This window comes from Lathyrus oleraceus, chromosome 7 (genome assembly GCF_024323335.1).
Source record: "Lathyrus oleraceus cultivar Zhongwan6 chromosome 7, CAAS_Psat_ZW6_1.0, whole genome shotgun sequence".
Lineage (NCBI taxonomy): Eukaryota > Viridiplantae > Streptophyta > Magnoliopsida > Fabales > Fabaceae > Lathyrus > Lathyrus oleraceus.
Genome location: NC_066585.1, coordinates 528,414,842 through 528,432,682, shown reverse-complemented (window position 1 = coordinate 528,432,682; position 17,841 = coordinate 528,414,842). Strand labels below are relative to the sequence as shown.

General features: G+C 37.2%; 1 protein-coding gene across 1 annotated transcript; it reads right to left on the bottom strand.

The window, feature by feature from the left end:
* Positions 1–2,949: 2,949 nt before the first annotated feature.
* Positions 2,950–3,635, bottom strand: LOC127104792 (uncharacterized). Its single transcript, XM_051041946.1, has 2 exons — positions 3,478–3,635; positions 2,950–3,289 (listed from the first exon to the last, which is right to left on the bottom strand). The coding sequence occupies exons 1-2, from the start codon at positions 3,633–3,635 to the stop codon at positions 2,950–2,952; spliced, it is 498 nt and encodes a 165-aa protein (XP_050897903.1).
* Positions 3,636–17,841: the final 14,206 nt, after the last annotated feature.

The window sequence follows — 17,841 nt, the reverse complement described above, 5'->3', positions numbered from 1 at the left end:
GAAATTTTGATTTTGAAGGATTTTGGTTTTTCATGTAATGAATTTAAGTCCTTTGTGGCATTTGTGTAATGACTTATCCATCTTGGCATTATCTATTTCGACTTTCCATTTTGGCTTCGATTATTGTGTATGAATTATTCTGTCATTATTTTTACTTCTTGAAGCACCGACCTATATTTTTTCAAATATTTCTCGTTTACTCTTAGGTCTCTCTGTTCTTTATTTAATTCTTCGATCTCGTATATTACATTTGAAAAGACTTGGATAATTTGAAAAAGGCCCCATCACTTAGGGGACCATTTACCCAATGCTCTATTCTTTTGGTGCATGGGTAGGATTATGTTCCAAACTAAGTCTTCAAGGGAAAACATTTTAAGGTTCACCCTTTTATTGTATGCTTTCTCTACTCTCTTTTTATGCCTCTTTAATAACTCCAAGGCTTTTAACCTTTCTTCGTCTAAGTCAACTAACTCGTCCAGCATCATATTCCAATAGGATTCAAATGGGATCTCATTTTTCCTTTGGACTCTTGTTGATTGAAGATAGATTTCGACTAGTAACACTGCGTCGTGACCATATGTCAGTCGAAAAGGCATAGTATTTGTAGCCTCTTTAGGGGAAGTTCGACATGCCCATAAAATCTGGCCCAATGTCTTATGCAAATTCCTTGGCTTTTCCCCACGTGTTTCTTAATTAATCCAATAACTATCTTATTTGTTGCTTCGAGTTGACCATTTTCCTGAGCACAATAAGGTGTAGATGTCAATAGCTTGAACCCCATTTCTTTCGTAAACTCCTAAACCTTTTGACCAGTGAAAACTTATTCTTGATCAATTGTAATAGTTTTTGAGATTCTAAACCTATAAATGATGTGCCTTTGGATGAACTCGATCACTGCCTCTTGATCAACATTCGCCAAAGGTATAACTTCAATCTACTTAGTGAAATAATCTATACCCACTAGAATGTGTATTTAACTCTTAGATGGTGTTGGTATAATTTCCTTAACTAGATCCAACGCCTAACCTCTAAAGGGCCAAGGCTTCACAATGGAATGTAGTTCGTTTACAGGGACATGTTGTATACTTGCATGTGTCTGACACTCTTGGCACCCTTTAGCAAACTCAATACAATCCTTAAGATGGTAGGCCAATACATCCCTTGTCGAAACAACAACCGTTTCATCTTGTGGCCTACCTGATGTGCCCCACATTCCCCACTATGAACACTAGAGAGAGCTAAGTATGCCTCAGATTCACTAAGGAATTTGAGTAAGACTTCTTCATGCTTATTTTTAAATAGTTCGTTCCCCATAAGAATATAAATTAAAGCGCGATACCTGAATTTTTGTTCCGCAGACGTTGTTGGATTTTCTAAGTATTCTACTATTGACTTTCTCCAATCTTCGTCTACCAAACTGTCCATGGCTAGTATCTCAAAATTCTCTTCGCCAGCATACCCTAACGTTGTTATTTCCAAATCTGTTGGGGATAACTTAGTTGACACAACTCTTCCTATGACTTCGATTTCATCTTGAAAGTTTTATTTTGAAATCTTATATCCAGAAGCAACTTGGGCCAAGTCATTGCCCTCTTGGTTCTCAAGTCGAGGTATGTGTTGAATGCTTATCATTTCGAACCTTTGTAATAGTCTATTGGCTACTACAAAGTACATTATAATATTTTCTTTAACACATTTATACTCCTTTGTAATTCTTTTTACGACTAACTCTGAGTCACCCATTATTTTGACTCGAGTTGCCCCCAATTCCAACAAGATCTCAAGTCCGGCTATCAAAGCCTCATATTCAACCTCGTTGTTTGAACAAATGCCTTCGACCTTAGACTTGAATTTTGTTGGAATTTTGTTAGGAGAAATAATCAATACTCCCACACCCATTCTATCTTTATGACTAGAACCATCAAAGTATAATTTCCAGGGTTCAAGCTCTAGACAATTTAGGGAGTTTTCGACTATAGAGTGATCAACTATAAAGTCTGCCACCACTTGTCCCTTAACAACCTTTAAAGGCATGTAAGTTAAAGAATACTCAATTAAGGCCAGTTCCCATTTACCGATTCGACTATGTAAAATTGGTTTCGATAACATATGTTTAATAATGTCGAAATGAAATGAAACGTAAACATCCACTGGATTTATATAATGCTTCAATTTTGTACATGAGATACATAGACATAAACATAACTTTTCGATTGTGCTATATCTAATTTTTGCATCATTTAAGACTCTACTAAGGTAGTAAATGGCTCTTTCAACGCAATTTTCATCCTCTTGAGCTAACATGCTCCATAAAGTCATATCAGATGCAGATATGTACAATCTCATACTTCTAATCCTACAAGGAGGTGTTAGAATTAGAGGATGAACGAGGTAGTCTTTGATCTTATCGAAAGCCTCTTGTTGCGCTTGCCCCCATTCAAAACCTTTCTTCTTGAGTCGAAGCAAAGGTGAGAAGGCTTGAGTCTTGCCACTTAAGTTTGAGACGAACCTCCTTAAGAGGTTGATCTTTCCTAGCAGCAACTGTAATTCCTTCTTCGTTGATGGCACTTTCACTTCCATGATGGCCTTGGTATTGTTTTGATTAATTTAGATTCCTTTCTTATGGACCACAAAGCCTATAAAATCCTCAGCTTTCACACAAAAAGCACATTTAAGAGGAGTAATCTTTAAACCATGTTTTCTCATTCTTTTGAATGATTGTCGAAGATGGTCTATATGACTTCTTCCTGAAACAGACTTAACCATAATGTCATCAATATAAATATACATGAAAGTTTCAATTAAGTTATGGAATATATAACTCATTGCTCTTTGATAAGTTACCCCAACATTTTTTAGGCCAAAGGGCATCACCACCCATTCATAGGTGCCTATTGCGTCGGGGCATCGAAATGTCATTTTTGGCACGTCTTTGTCAACAATGAAAATCTAGTTATATCCAGAATATTCGTCGAGCATACTAAGATATTTGTGCCCTATGGCGGAATCAACAAGCATTTCTGCTACGGGTATTGGATATTCATCCTTTAGGGTTGCATCATTCAAATCTCTGAAGTCAATGCAAATCCTCAAAGTGTCACTTTTCTTAATGACTGGTACAATGTTAGCAATCCATTCGACATACCTGGTCGTATGAATGAAATTGCACTTGAGAAGCCTTTCAACCTCTTCCTTGATTTTCAATAGAACTTCAGGTGCAAAACGCCTCAGAGTCTGCTTGATTGGCTTCTTCCCAAGCATTATAGGTAACTTTATTTCGACCAATTCCCTGCATAGACCCAACATCTCATCGTAATCCCAGGAAAAGCAATCCTTGTATTCCTCCAACAGTTGGATTACTTCGATCTTGAGTTCTGGGCTGATGTTTGCACTTATGTATGTTGGCCTTTTGGTTGCCCCCTCTCCCAAGTCGATTTCTTATAAAGGATATTGTGCTAGCATCTTTATGTCGTTTGCCAACGAATCCTTTTTGAAACCCAAAAAGGCTCGTCATCATAAATGGTGTCGAGTCTCTGTCCTTGCACTTCGTCTTGAACCTTATCGGGTGGTTCTGGCTTGAAGTCCTTACCAGGACCTTCTAAGTGTGCTTCAGTCCTTTTGGCTTCAACAACCATGTATTTGACTTCAACCTCTAAGGTTGCTTTTAATTTGTTTTCGGCTATATAAGCCGAAATCTTTTTCAATGTCTTTGACTCAGACATCGTCATCAAATTCACTTCCCCAACCAGTTGGTTGGATTCCTTCTGTTCCTCTGAATCCAAAACCTTCTTCACCTACTAACTCCTTATCCCATTGGAAACCATGGGTTGGGTGTAGGTACAAGGAACATAACATGTTATCAGCTGGCGTAAAGTCAAACCCTGCAAGATTGCAAGGGGCAATGTGTGCCAGGTGTTTGTCGAAGTGCATGATATCCACCTGGTTGACTTCCTCCATGTAAAAACTTGGGTCTGCCTCTATATTCCCCATTATTCCATCCTTTCACTAGATTGAAATTTGTTGATGTAGTGAAGAAGGGACTACACGGATACCATGGATCCATTCTCGACCCAAAAGCAGGTTATAGTTGGTTTTGACGCTATGACCATAAACATAGTCGGCCTTGTGATGGTGCCAACTGTGAGTTCCACTCTAATTACCCCCATTGTAGTACCAACCTTCCCCTCATAGGTCAATAGAACCATATTATGGGGTTTAGTGTCAATATCATACTTTCCTATTCTTTTCAACATGTAATGCGACATTAAATTCAGTGTCGCTCCACCATCCACTAAGATTTTATTCACTCCTACGTTTTCCATATTTCCTCTATTGAACATAGGTTTTAAGTGGTTCTTCACCCCTTCGTCGAGCCTTTTAAAAAAGGCATTTTGCTCTTCAACGCATCCAATATTCATTACGTAGTAGCAAACTGGCCTATGCCTGGCCATTTCCAAATCAATTGCATCCTTAGGTTCCTCTATCTCCATAACTTGGATGTATTCCCTAGGAAACACAGACACCATGTTACACGTGATATTCAATGATGGCTCTGAATCTGCGTCAAAATCATTCGTCAGCATATCATCTTTTGTTGTTGCTTGGTCAAACTTCTTTGCAGATTCCACCTTTTGAGAGGAAAAAAACTCTCTTTCAACATGCTTCTTCTATTCGTCCCTGTCCTGTTTGAGGGGTACATTACTACTTGATTCTTCCTTCTCCATTTCTCCAGCCTCTCGCTAAACTTTTCTTCTCCTCTATTGTCTCCTCCACTGAGATCATGACATATGGGTTTTTCCCTTTGTAGTTTTTGGAGTGATACACTAACTGCTTTGAGGTTTGGAATTCCTTACGGTATGTTGTATCCACGGGGTCCTGGTCTTCTTTCCTCTTGTTTCTTGGGTACCCCCATCCCGTCAAAGGCAAAGCGGTTGTTAGTGTCTCTCCAATTTCTCCTATTCTTGGCTAGTCGACCCCCTCAATATTCTCTGATGCCTTTCTATCGAAGACTGAGCTACACCTTGGGCACAACATCACCTCAAATTTCTCCCTCTGGCCCCGATGAAGGAATTCGACCAAGATTTCATCTTGCTTAGGATAGGCTACTTTGAGATATTCCTCTTGCCCGAGGCTTTGTTCGTCAACCTCTATTGTAGTCTCTTGGGTCACTTCGACCATGTTAACCGCTAAGTTGGCATCCTTAGTGATGTCTAAATCTTGTAACTTGATTCTAAGGCCTTCAGTGCCCCCAGTTATGTTGTTAATATGTATGAAACCTTCAATAGTTTCATTTTTTGTGATCATTCGGATGGAACCCTCAGTGATTCCCCTGTTGAAGCCTTTAGTGACTCCTTGAACGAAACCCTTAGTGGTTCCCTTGTTTAAGCCTTCAGTGACTCCCTGGTTGAATCCTTCAGTAGCTTCGAACATTACAACTTTCTTGGCGTAGTCCGCAAACACTTCCACCATATTAACAAAAGATGATTCAGCCAAGTGGGAGTCTGCCACCTGGAGAGGATCTGAATTGATCCTCGTTTGAGACTTCGACTTATCTCCGAACTTGAGCCTTCCGTCTCTGATGGCCTTCTACACAAGATCCCTGAAGAGAAAACATTGTGAAGTTTTATGGCCCAAAAAATTATGAAACTTACAAAACCCCATTTTTTTCTTTGTTCTAGAGGGAGTATTTTAGCACCGAGGGGCACTATCACCTGACCATCTTTAACTAATAAATCGAAAATCTTGGCACACTTGGTGACGTCGAAGGTGTATGTTTTCTTAGGGAAAGCATCACTCTTTTCTGGTTCAACTGGGTTTTTCCCATTCGAAGGCGCTAGGACTTTGCAGGAGTAAGGTGGTCCTTACTTCAGTTCGGCAAGGTCAACTTCGCTTTCGTCGAAATTTAAAGGACCATTATACGTTTCTGGATCATCTTTATCCAATTCAATGTATGCTACCATTTCCCTCCTATTATTCTTATTTTCCCTAAATTTTTCAGTCCTTAGGCGCTCTACCTGTCGAACTCTATCATCCAACTGGGCCATGTCTCTTAGATATCGAGTATCCAGTTTCTTCCTAATGGAATAATCAAGGCCACCAGCGGCCATTTCGACCAATTCATGCTAGGCACTTGTGTAAAACATTTGGCCTTTAGCAAATAGAATCTATTTAAATAATCATCTATTGGCTCAAAAATAAATTATTTAACACTGGCAAATTCCTTCAACTAATCTTCGACTGCCCCATGTAGATTTGTTCATGGAACAACCTTCCTAGTCGAGTCCAATCATGGATTGAATTTGTTGGTAATATGGTGAACCACGTAAAGGCGTTCTTCGTAAGGGAACTTGGGAAGTATTTTAACCTTAGGTTCTCGTTATTAGCAATTTCCCCCGCTTCTATTAGGTACATAGCCACATGTTCGACAATGGACTCATTAGTGTCCCCAGAAAACTTAGTAAACTTGGGGACTTTCCACCTATGGGGAAATTTTGGTTGCAGAATGTATTCAAACAACAGTGATGTGTAATTTGGCCTATAAGGGCCAACATTCACCCCATTTCGCGCCATGATTCTTTCGACCATGGTTGTTAGGTTATTGTCCGTTGCCATATCATCACGTCTAGTCCAATGTATGACTTCGTCAACATCTTGGCTCCTATTTACCATTACTACCCTTGGTTGTTTCTCCTTTGGGATTTGTGGCTCAAGAACTGGGGGTTCGACTCCTACTCCCTGATTTACCATGTTCTCCTGGAGTAGATTCCATTGATTTTGTTGGATTTGGTTAATGGTGGGGCCCTCTTAGAAGGCTATCCCCTGATTTTCTATAATACACTCCCTCAAGGGATGTCGAGGGGGTTATGAAACACCAAAGAAGTCAGGAATGCGCGCCATCTACGCTACCATTTGTTGGTTCATTTGGGTAGTGTTTTGGATCAAAGGGTTAAATATTGTATTCATTTGGTTCGCCAAAATTTGAATCATTTCATGGTTACTTTCGTCCATCTATTGCCTTATTGTTGCCGTAGAATTGTTGGTAAGATTGGACGTTTGGATGGGAAATCCCATCCCTAATGGTTGACTCACTCTAACCATGTTATTAATGGCTGAATCAGATCCTTGTAGCGGCGAAGTCGCGTTCACCACTGATTATGTAAATATTGGTGTTGTATTGTGCAACCTTGCCATCATCGAAGTTGGCATGCCATAAGGTTATTCGCGACCATTTAATGGCATCGAGAATCCAAGCACGTAAGGCCTGAATAAGTTATTCCCCACTGGAGGGGGGTCACTGATGGACCCTGCGTCCCTACATAAGACAAAATGGGTCCATTTTCGGCAATCGAATTCAGAGGCGTCGTACTTGCCGTGGATGGTACAAGTTCAAATACAAAGCCTACAACTGTAGTTCCCTCTATCGAAGATGAAGGGGTGGTTCTCCATTATTATTTGGTGGATTTTGATTCACCATCCTTATTATGTATCCTCTCACTAGTACTTCCTCGTTGTTTGTGGCTATTTTACCACTTCTTAGTCTCATGCAACGAAGTTAGAGAGATAGTAAAATGAAAAACATATACAAAAAATTTCTAAAAGGCCAAAAATATATGTTTTAACAATAACATCGTCCCATTGGGCGTGCCAATTTGTTTAGCGTGAAAATTGGTAAACAATCTCTGGTCTCCAAAAATGGTTTACTTTACAGAATCAACCAGTGAGTCCTATGACATGTGCACTTGTTAAATTATATTTGGAAGTATATGAACACTTCGACAATGCTCATGATTTGAGAATGTTGTTTAAAGTTTAAAATTAGAATGTAGAATTTGTAAAATAATTGCAATAAAAGAACTTCAAAGTAAATTGCAATAAGAAGGAATAATTGATAAACTGCAAATGACTTTAATTGAAATAAAGATGCGGTGATTCATACATACATTCTCAATAATCTTGTTTCTCAAACACGCTTAGATATTTAAAGTAATTTGTGAGTATTTGTACAATGATTAAACACACGGAAATCATATACACTAAGACCCCTATTTATACTAAGTCGAAAATAACCACCATCAACGATCTTTCCTCCAGAAAACAACATGTTTCGCTTGCATGTCCTCATATCTCCGTAGCTATACATGCGTCATTTTAGATGGATGGATAAATACAAAATATAGGTATCATCCTTATTCAAAATCCAAAAACCTTTCATCGAAGGCAACCTCGGTATTGCTTTCGTCGAAGTTGCAATCTAAACTCAAAAATATTTCTAAGTCTTAAAACCAGCATTTCCATCGTATACAAAGAACCTCTTCGACATGATCTCCCAAACATACTTCCTGTCGAAGTCAAAGTAACTTAGAATATAACATGAATTAGTATCCTTGGATTCTGAGTCCTTTTCTCCAGAATTAGTATCCTTGGATTCTGAAAGATTGATCTTCAGATATGCAAATTTCTCAACTAGCTTTGACTTTTTAGGGTCAAGCTTATCATTGAACCTAACATGAATTGATTCCTCAATAGTTCATGTTTCTGTGTAAAGATTATGTAGCCTTTAGAGTGTTCAGAATATCCTAACAATAAACACTTATGTGCTTTAGAATCAAACTTGCCAAGATTCTCTTTAGTGTTTAACATAAAATAATTACATCCAAAAGGGTGAAAGTAAGAAATGTTGGGATTTCTGTTCTTCCACAATTCATAAGGAGTCTTACCCATAATAGGTCGGAAAGAAATCGTGTTCTGAATATAAAAAGATGTGTTAACTGCTTCTGCCTAGAAATGCTTAGCCATATTAGTTTCTGGGATCATGGTGCGAGCCATTTCTTGCAAAGTCATATTCTTCCTTTCTACAACTCCATTTTGCTGTGGAGTTCTAGGACAGGAGAAATAATGGGAAATACCATTTGAATCAAAGATATTTTCAAAATGTTTATTTTCAAATTCGCCACCATGATCACTTATGACTTTGACTATTTTGCAGTTCATTTCTGTTTGCACTAGTGAGTAGAAGATAGAAAATACAGAGTGTGACTCATCCTTGTGTTTCAATAACTTACCCTTGTTCAACGATTGTAGTCATCAACTATGACCAATCCATACTTCTTTGCATTGATAGAGGAAGTTTTCAGTGGTCCAAACAAATCAATGTGCAGAAGTTCTAACGGTCTAGAGGTAGAAACAACAATTTTTGCTTTGAAGGATGTTTTAGAAAACTTGCCTTTCTAACATGCTTCACAAAGAGCATCTGAATCAAACTTCAAGTTGGGTAGACCTCTGACTAATCCAAGCTTATTTAGCTGTGAAATCCTTCTCACGTTAACATGACCTAAACATCTATGCGATACACATTGCTCCTCATTAACATACATTAGACATTTTACATTTTGATCTTCAAGATCATAAAGTCTAATTTTATAAATGTTGTTCTTTCTTTTTTCGTTAAAAAGGATTGTACCATCTTTCTGACTGACAACCTTACACGACTTTTTATTAAAAATGATATCATAACCATTGTCACTAATTTGACTAATAGACAAAAGGTTATGCATCAGACCATCTGCTAAAAGAACATTAGTAATAGAAGGAAGTTTACCGTTACCAATGGTTCCAGATCCAATGATCTTTCCTTTTTGGTTTCCTTCAAACCAACAAAGCCTCTAGGCTTAAGTTCAAAATCTTGAAACATACACCTTCTTCCCGTCATGTGTCGTGAGCATCCACTGTCTAGGTACCATGGCTGGTGTTTCAGCCGAGCTGCTAAGGATGTTTGCAACATAAATGACTTGATCCTTAGGTACCCACTTTATGGGTCCTCTCTTGTTAGTTTTCCCATATTTTCTTACAACTTTGGGTCTTTTATAAGAAGGATAATTATAAGGAATTTGTGCATGATACTTAGGTTTTAGAACTGAGTTCTTATCCTTTGTATGTTTCTGTGCCTATGCAGAAATGTCACGCTCAGTGCCAGCAGGCACGGAATGCACATATAGAGGTTTTGGTTTTACCTTCTAACTTTCGTCAGGTTTTATAGTTTATGTGCAACCTAAACCTTTCTTGCCATTTCTGCTAACTCCATAGATAGGAAGTCATTTTGCTTCTATCTAAGCTTTTACCTAGAAAATACTGGAATGCTCTATAATATATAATAACGCAATCAGTACCAGAAGCTTCTGAGATTATTTCCTCCTCTAGTTTGGAAATTTTGCTTTTCAAAGCAAAGTTGTTACTTTCTAAAGAAAATACTTTTTTATTTAGATAGGAAATATGTTTCTCAAGCTCACACCGAGTTTCAGAGGCAATTACTTGGACTTGTTTAAGGTCCTTGTATTTACTCTGAAGACTCTGGTATTTTTCCAGCATTTCAGAGAAACATAATTCAATATCAGAACAAGATAGGTTAAAAAACACCTCTTCAAAATCAGAGCCGAATTCTTATTCTGATAATACCTTGTCTTTTGGTTCTTCAGAACCTGTGGGATCATCTGTAGTTGCCATCAATGCAACATTGGATTTTTATTCGTCAAAATCTTCTTCTTCGGATTCTGAGTTATCCCATGTAGCCATCAGTCCCTTCTTTCCTTTAGAAAAATTCTTCTTAGGACTTTTGTCCTTTTTCAGCTTAGGATAATCATTTTTGTAGTGGCCTAGTTCCTTGCACTCAAAGCAGGTAACTTATTTTCCAGAACCTTGCTTCTTCTGTCCAGACGAAGATTCAAAGCGACCAGCATTCCTTCTAACTCCTCTGAACTTTTATTGACCATTTTTCCTGTGTTTCCAGAGTCTGTTGACTCTCTTTGAGATTAGAGATAGATCATTTTCATCTTTTGAGTCTTCATCAAATCCTTCTGATTCTTCCTCAGCTTGATAAGCTCTTGTCTTCTCAGGCTTGGATTTTAGAGCAACAAATTTACCTCGATATCTGAGGTTCTTCTTCTTCGAGCCCATTCTCGTGGCTTCTTAAAAAACTAGTGAGTTCTTCAAGGTTGATGTTGTTGAGATCCTTTTCTAGCTTCAAGGAAGTTACAATAGGTCTCCATTTTTTGGCAAGACTTCTGATAATTTTCTTGACATGGTCAACTATAGAGTATCCTTTGTCCAGAACTTTCAGTCATGTAATAAGCATCTGAAACCTTGAGAACATAATCTCAATTGTTTCATCATCTTACATTTTGAATGCCCCGTACTTATGGATTAAGGCCAAAGCCTTTATTTCCTTTACTTGAGCATTCCCCTCATGAGTCATCCTCAGAGAGTCAAAAATGGATTTGGCAGAATATCTGCTTGTTATCTTCTCATACTCCGTAAAAGAGATAACATTAAGCAATATGGTTATTGCCTTATGGGGATTTTTGAAATCTTTCTTCTTTTGATCAGTCATAACACTTCTTGATATAGTATTTCCTCCAACATTCACTGGGTGAACGTAGCCATCGACTACAAGATCCCATAGATCAACATCATAACCAAGAAAGAAACTTTCTATTCTATCTTTCTAATAATCAAATTTCTCACCATCAAAGATTGGTGGTTTTGCACTGTAATGATCTCTTTCATTATTGTTAACAACGTTAGCAACGGTCATTGTTTCTTACACAAACTGGACCGATACTGAACACAGTGAGGTGTTGATAAATGTTTTATCACAATCAGAACCAGAGCTCTGATGCCAATTGAAGGTGTGAAAAACACAAGAAAGAGGGGTTTGAATTGGGTTTTACAAGCAAAAGATTTTTCCAAAACAAGAACACCACTAACAAGTTAACAACAAAGAGATAAAAACACGAGTATTTTTATCCTGGTTCTCTTGAAACTCAAAGATACTCCAGTCCACCGGCCAAGGTGATTTTGTCTTATACACATGGACTTAATCCACTATAATCAACAAATTACAATAATCACAAATAATAACCTTCTTTGTCTTCTCAAGGATCTAACTATACCCTAGTCTCCTTAAGGACTCACAAATAACAACCTTCTTTGTCTTCTCAAGGATAACCTCCTCAAGGAATCAAACAACTAGTTTGAATAATATTTTGTGTGTTACAAGATGCTTCTACACATACATATTTTACACAAAAGAATAAAAAAACACTTAAAGAAAAAGACTGTGTACAAACAATTGATAGATTTTCACAAAGAAAATAGACTTGTCAAAATATTGTGTCACCGACCCATTTCTTCAAGTCACCAAGTCTCACTTATATAGCATAAGAAGCAGACGGTTAGAGAGAAAAAAGGGAAATCTCATAGAGCGGTTGTCCACTGTTGGAGGGGAGAGGAGTGATATTGTGTACTATACTTCGCCCACAAAATTAGTGAAAGATGTGATGTATAGTACTGTCCTTACCCATGAAATAAGGTAGTGGTAATGATGTTAGATTTGTAGTATGTACTATTTGATCACATTCCCATTTGATCTTATCTTCAAGCTCATTGGCTTTTGATGAAAGTTGATGAAGCATGAAATTAAGAAACATACAACTGGATTCAGAAACTTCAGAATCTTTTATCAGAACCTTGACAGTGTTAGTAGTCTGAACATTCTAGATAATCTGAACATTAAGCTAGAAGTCATATCAACAGTCTGATGTCACAGGAGAACAAAAGGTATGTAGGAGTTTGGTTCCTTATAAAAACCCAATATCCCACTCACATCTATGAACTAGTCTTCGAACGGTGATCCTAAAAGGCTTCCCAGAGTCATAGAATCAAGTGAAAATACTTTCATAGTGAACTCTCACAGGACAAGAGTACCCCCAAGTGAATCTAGTATGGGCGTAGGTCTCGTGCCAACCCAACACGCGAAACACAGGTCAAGACGACTATCCACGAGTCTATCTTGTGTGCATACTCAAGCTTGGATGTAGGGCTTCTTTGAAGTAACATCAGCCCAACCCAACAACAGCAAAATAAGATATCCAGAATGGGGTTAGTAAAAATGAAAAATCTAAAGCGATAAACATGCAATTAATAATATAAAGCTAAAAGCAAGCAAACATAAAAATAAACACCCAAGCAAACAGGAATAAACAAAACTAGGCTCGACTCCTTTTAGTAACTAGGTTGAAAGAGTATTCCCCAACAGAGTCGCCAGCTGAAGCTAGCTGAAATATGCCCACCGAATGCATCACACGCTCGAAGGTACAACATAATCGCCACCGAACTTTATTTATTCCAGAAGAGGGAAGGGAAAATAACGAGAAAACCCAAGGGGGAAAAGAAACACAGAGAAACGGGTAAGGGAATCAGTTATGCAAGGGGAAGATGTTAGCACCCCTCACATCCATGGTATTCCATGGGAACCATCTTGAATGTTATTTCTTAGATGTGTGTTGATATCTTCATGTACCTGTAAAAAAGAAAAAATGTTAGAAAAAGGGTGATCGAGGAGGATTTGGGCCCTCATGCCTACGTATTCTCATATTGCAATGAGAAAGTAAGAGCCTCGTAGTTTGGAGAACCAGAGAGAGAAAAGGGGAAAAGAAATAAAAATGCTCGCCAAGGATTCACATCTTCATGCCTACGTATTCTCATAGTGCCATGAGAAAGTCAGAGCTCCATAGTTTGGAGTACAAAGACTGAGAAAAAAATATGATTGAGGGTCGTGTTTAAACCAAAAGAAAATGTGGGGGTTAACCATAAAGGTGTGTCCCAAAAGAAAAGGAATTGTAATGATGTTTAAACCAACATAAAGGAAACTTGTCAAAGTCAGAGACTTACATGACAAGGGTCTTACCAAAGCACTGGGTCTAACATAGTAAGGGAAAGAAAGCAGGAACTTGTCAAGTCCAGAGACTCATATGAAAAGGGTCTTCCCAAAGCACTGAGACTGATATGGTAAGGGAAATAAAATCTTGTCAAAGCACTGGATCTCACATGACAGGGACCTTACCAAGGCACTCAGACTGATATGGTAAGGAAGAGGGAATAACCATAAAGATGTCAACCCATGGAATAACCATAAAGGTGTCAACCCTCAAAAAAGTGATTTTAAATGGTGTTTAAACCAACAAAAAACTTGTCAAAGCCAGAGACTCACATGACAATGGTCTTATCAAAGCACAGGGACTGATATGGTAAGGAAAGGGGAATAACCATAAAGGTGTCACCCCAAGGAATAACCATAAAGGTGTCAATGTAGCGGTAAATTCATGACCATTAAGCTATGGATAAACTTAACATCAATAAAACCATAGTCGTCACTGCGCTTTTATTGTTTCCAAGGGAAAAGGGAAAAGTACGAACAAAACCCAAAGATAAGAAGTTTTAAAATCAAAACTAATAAAATGCCAGAGATTACAGGTAAGGGGGTTGGTTACACAGAGGGAAGGTGTTAGCACCCAAAGTATCCTAGGTACTTCTAGGGAACCCTTTTTTGTGTGTACATGTGTTTTGGTATGAAAAGATGTTTGCAATAAATAGAGTGTGGGGATGAGAAAAGATTTCATTAATTATATTTTTGTGTTTGACAAGACCTTCGGACTTGTGCCTACGTACCAACATAAAAATGAGGGATCAAAATCTCATAGTTCGTGGTAACAATTTCAAAGTGAGTGAGTTGCTTTTAACAAAACTTTAAGTTTAAAAGAGGCACCAAAGGCCTAAAAGAGTTTGAATGGGTGTTAGTTCTTTTTGTCTTTTGAAATTTTAAATCAATATGGTTAGATTCATTTACAAATTTGATTAAGAAAAAGAGTTTAAAAATGCAATGGCATAAGGCCAAAGTTTCTAATTTTCAATAAAGAGTCTAAGTTTAGAAATCACAAGCAAAGAAGATTTTTAAAGGGGGGGAGAGATTTGAAATTAAAGTAGTGGGAGGAGATGAAGAGACTAATCCTAAGCAAAAATTTAAAATTTAAGAGTTGAAAAGATCTGACCAATGGGATGTAATCCAATAGACAAAAATGTCATATATAAACCCAATTTTCCATTGGACTTTAGAATCAAGCAATAACAATACACACATAGCAAGATGAAGAGCAAGGCATCAAATAAAGATAGCCACATCCAAGCAAGAATCTTCATAGTCTTCTTCATAATCTCTCATGCATCAGATGACATACTCCTTGAATGGCTCAGAATAAGGCATTAGACACAGGTTCAAAGTAACAACTTTATCAAGACCATGTAGCAGATGAACTCAAATGGATATCAACACTTGCATCAGATGGAAATTCAATTCACAAGCACTTGGTTTCAGAAAAGTTGGCATTGGCCAAGTCTTTTTGCATAGGGAATTCCTAATTCTAAGTCCAAGTCTCAATCAAATCCAACAGTCCACACAAATCTTTTTAGAGCTTTTTGTTGTTATTATGTACATTAAGGTCAAAAGACCACAAATACAAACAAAATACACAAACAAGTATATACAATCACAATATATGGCTCAAATGAGCAAAGTGAAAATGGCATTAATATAAACATGTTAAATGGTATGAATAATGGCAAATGATAAAAGACTTGAATTTAAAGTGCATAAAAGTAAATGGCTTGAAATTAAAAGTTAGTTAAATGTTAGTTGATTAGAAGTTAGTATCTTTTTTGCTTTTCAATTGTTTAAGTCATTCTTTGGAGAACACTCAACCCTCTATTCACAAGCATGGATCCTTGAACCAAGACATCTTCCAAAGGAAGGAAAAAGGCCAAGTTTCCACACAATACCATGAAAGGGGGGAGACTTACAATCTCACTTACTAGAATGCTATGCTTTTGGGTCAAATTTTAGCGTTATGTTAAGCAATCGTAATTGGACTTATGTAGAAGTCACAACTATCTGAGGCCTGGCAATAGAAATTTTAGTGTTAATGCATGTTAGAGATATGGTATAATGAACCATACTCCTAAAATATACCATACTTAAAAGAAAATGCAAAAAGGGTGGACCTAATCTCATTCATACTTGTATTGGTCTATGAACCAATTAGCCTTAGGACATAGAGATATCATAGGTCAATGAAATGGATAGGATAGAAGGGGATTGAAGATGAAGAGGGAAGGGAAATTAGACAAACACAAATTGATCATGGGAGGACTTTTTATCAAATTAAAATCATTCATTCATTTTGGGAGATGAAATGTATATTTCATCAATCCCCTAAATCCAATGATTTTAATCCAACAAAGTCATATCAACATTGACCAAGGCCCAAACAACATATTCAAACTCAACAAGTCAATAGAAATAGCTCAACACAATTTATTCACAATCAAACAATTAAAAAAAACAATTAAAAATGCATTAAATTAAATTATGGTTGATCAAAAACCTAAAACCTCTTCAAAACACCAAATAAATGGCCAAGAGATTTATCATAGGTCAAACAAGGTCAAAGGACCTTGGAGAATATTTTTTATTATTTTTAGAAACTTAAAAGTATTTTTAAACAATTAAAGATATGCACAAAAATAATTAAGTTATAAAAAATACTAATATTGATCCAAAAAATAATTTTAATTCACAAAATGAAAGAGACAAATATTTGAAATTTTTTGGTGAAAGTCCCATATTTTTTTGGATCAATATTAAAATAAATATGAATTAATGAAAATAAGGCAATTAAAATAAAAATCAGAAATTACAAAAAAACGTGGACCACTTGATCTCCCTCATTAATCGAGGTGGCAGATCAAGTGGATTAGAGCGCGCTATCCATGTGTTCCCATGTCAAATGTCCCACACGCCTGGTAATCACTTTGGACGCTCAGGATTAAAACAATTTAAACGGATCATGTGGTTCAGAAGGATGACAACACATCGCTGGAGCCAGAGCTCTGGTCTTCTTCTCCGGTGGATCTCACCGGACTGGTCCACCCTCAACCATCACCAAAATGAAAAAGGAGGACATGAATTTAAAGAAAAAATGCTCAGGAGCTCGAATCTGGCCTTAATTTTGTCTAACTCCAAGTATATAGAAAGATACAGGGAGTTGAAATTTGAGGATCATGACCTGAGTTGCTTCGATTTGACCTTTAAGCAATTTAATCTTGTTGCCTACATTGGTAAGACTTCAGACAACCAAAAATCAACAAGAATAATGGAGAATTGAGTGAGAATCGAAAAGATGAAAAATTATGAAAATCACCTTCAATGTAGCTTCAGATTGGCACGATCTTGCTCTCAATTATGGTTGGCCTTGCTTCAGATGCTTAATGGAGTGGAAATGGATTAAAGAGAATGAAGGACTCTTGGAGTTTCAATCTCAAAAACAGTGAGACATTCAAACTCGATTTTCAAAGAAAATTTTCAAGCTTATCCTTTGAATGTGAGGTTTTAGGGTTGCTGATTCAAAGCTCGCGCGTCAGGGTCCTTAATTCTGAGCAAGAGGACTTCTATTTATAGCCAAGGAGATTTATAATTGCACCCTTCCATTTTTGGCCAAAGTTGGAAATCTTAATTGCATGCTTGCATGGGCGTGTGATAGGCCCATCAAATGATGCACTTAGGTCCAAAATTATGTGTAAGCAATGCTGAAATCATGTGGAATGGCCATGCAACCGTGTATGAAAAGTGGAACTTCAAATCTTCCAAATGGTCCTTCAACTTTAAGCCATGCTCAAGTCATTCATACTTTGTCCAAATAAGATGAATTTGGACTTTTTGGAAAGGTTAAATCAAGAGGAACAACTTTCATGTTGAACACTTTTTTATTTGAAGCTTGGATCATGATGAATTTTGAGGTAGAAGTTTGGAAAATCTAACATATCAAAAAAAATTCTAAGTATGAATTCATATGTTCACTTCTTCCATCTTGAGTAACTTTTTCTATGGACTTCAAATGAGAAAAGTTCCTTCATCAAAGTTGTAGCTAATCTAAATCTATTCAATTATGTCACAAA

Bases quoted from the DNA above. Each gene is read 5' to 3' on its own strand.
- LOC127104792 (XM_051041946.1), bottom strand. From the start codon at position 3,635: ATGGTTGTTGAAGCCAAAAGGACTGAAGCACACTTAGAAGGTCCTGGT. The intron at 3,290-3,477 runs GCAAACGACATA...GGGTCTATGCAG, and splicing joins GTTTCAAAAAGGATTCGTTG to GGAATTGGTCGAAATAAAGT.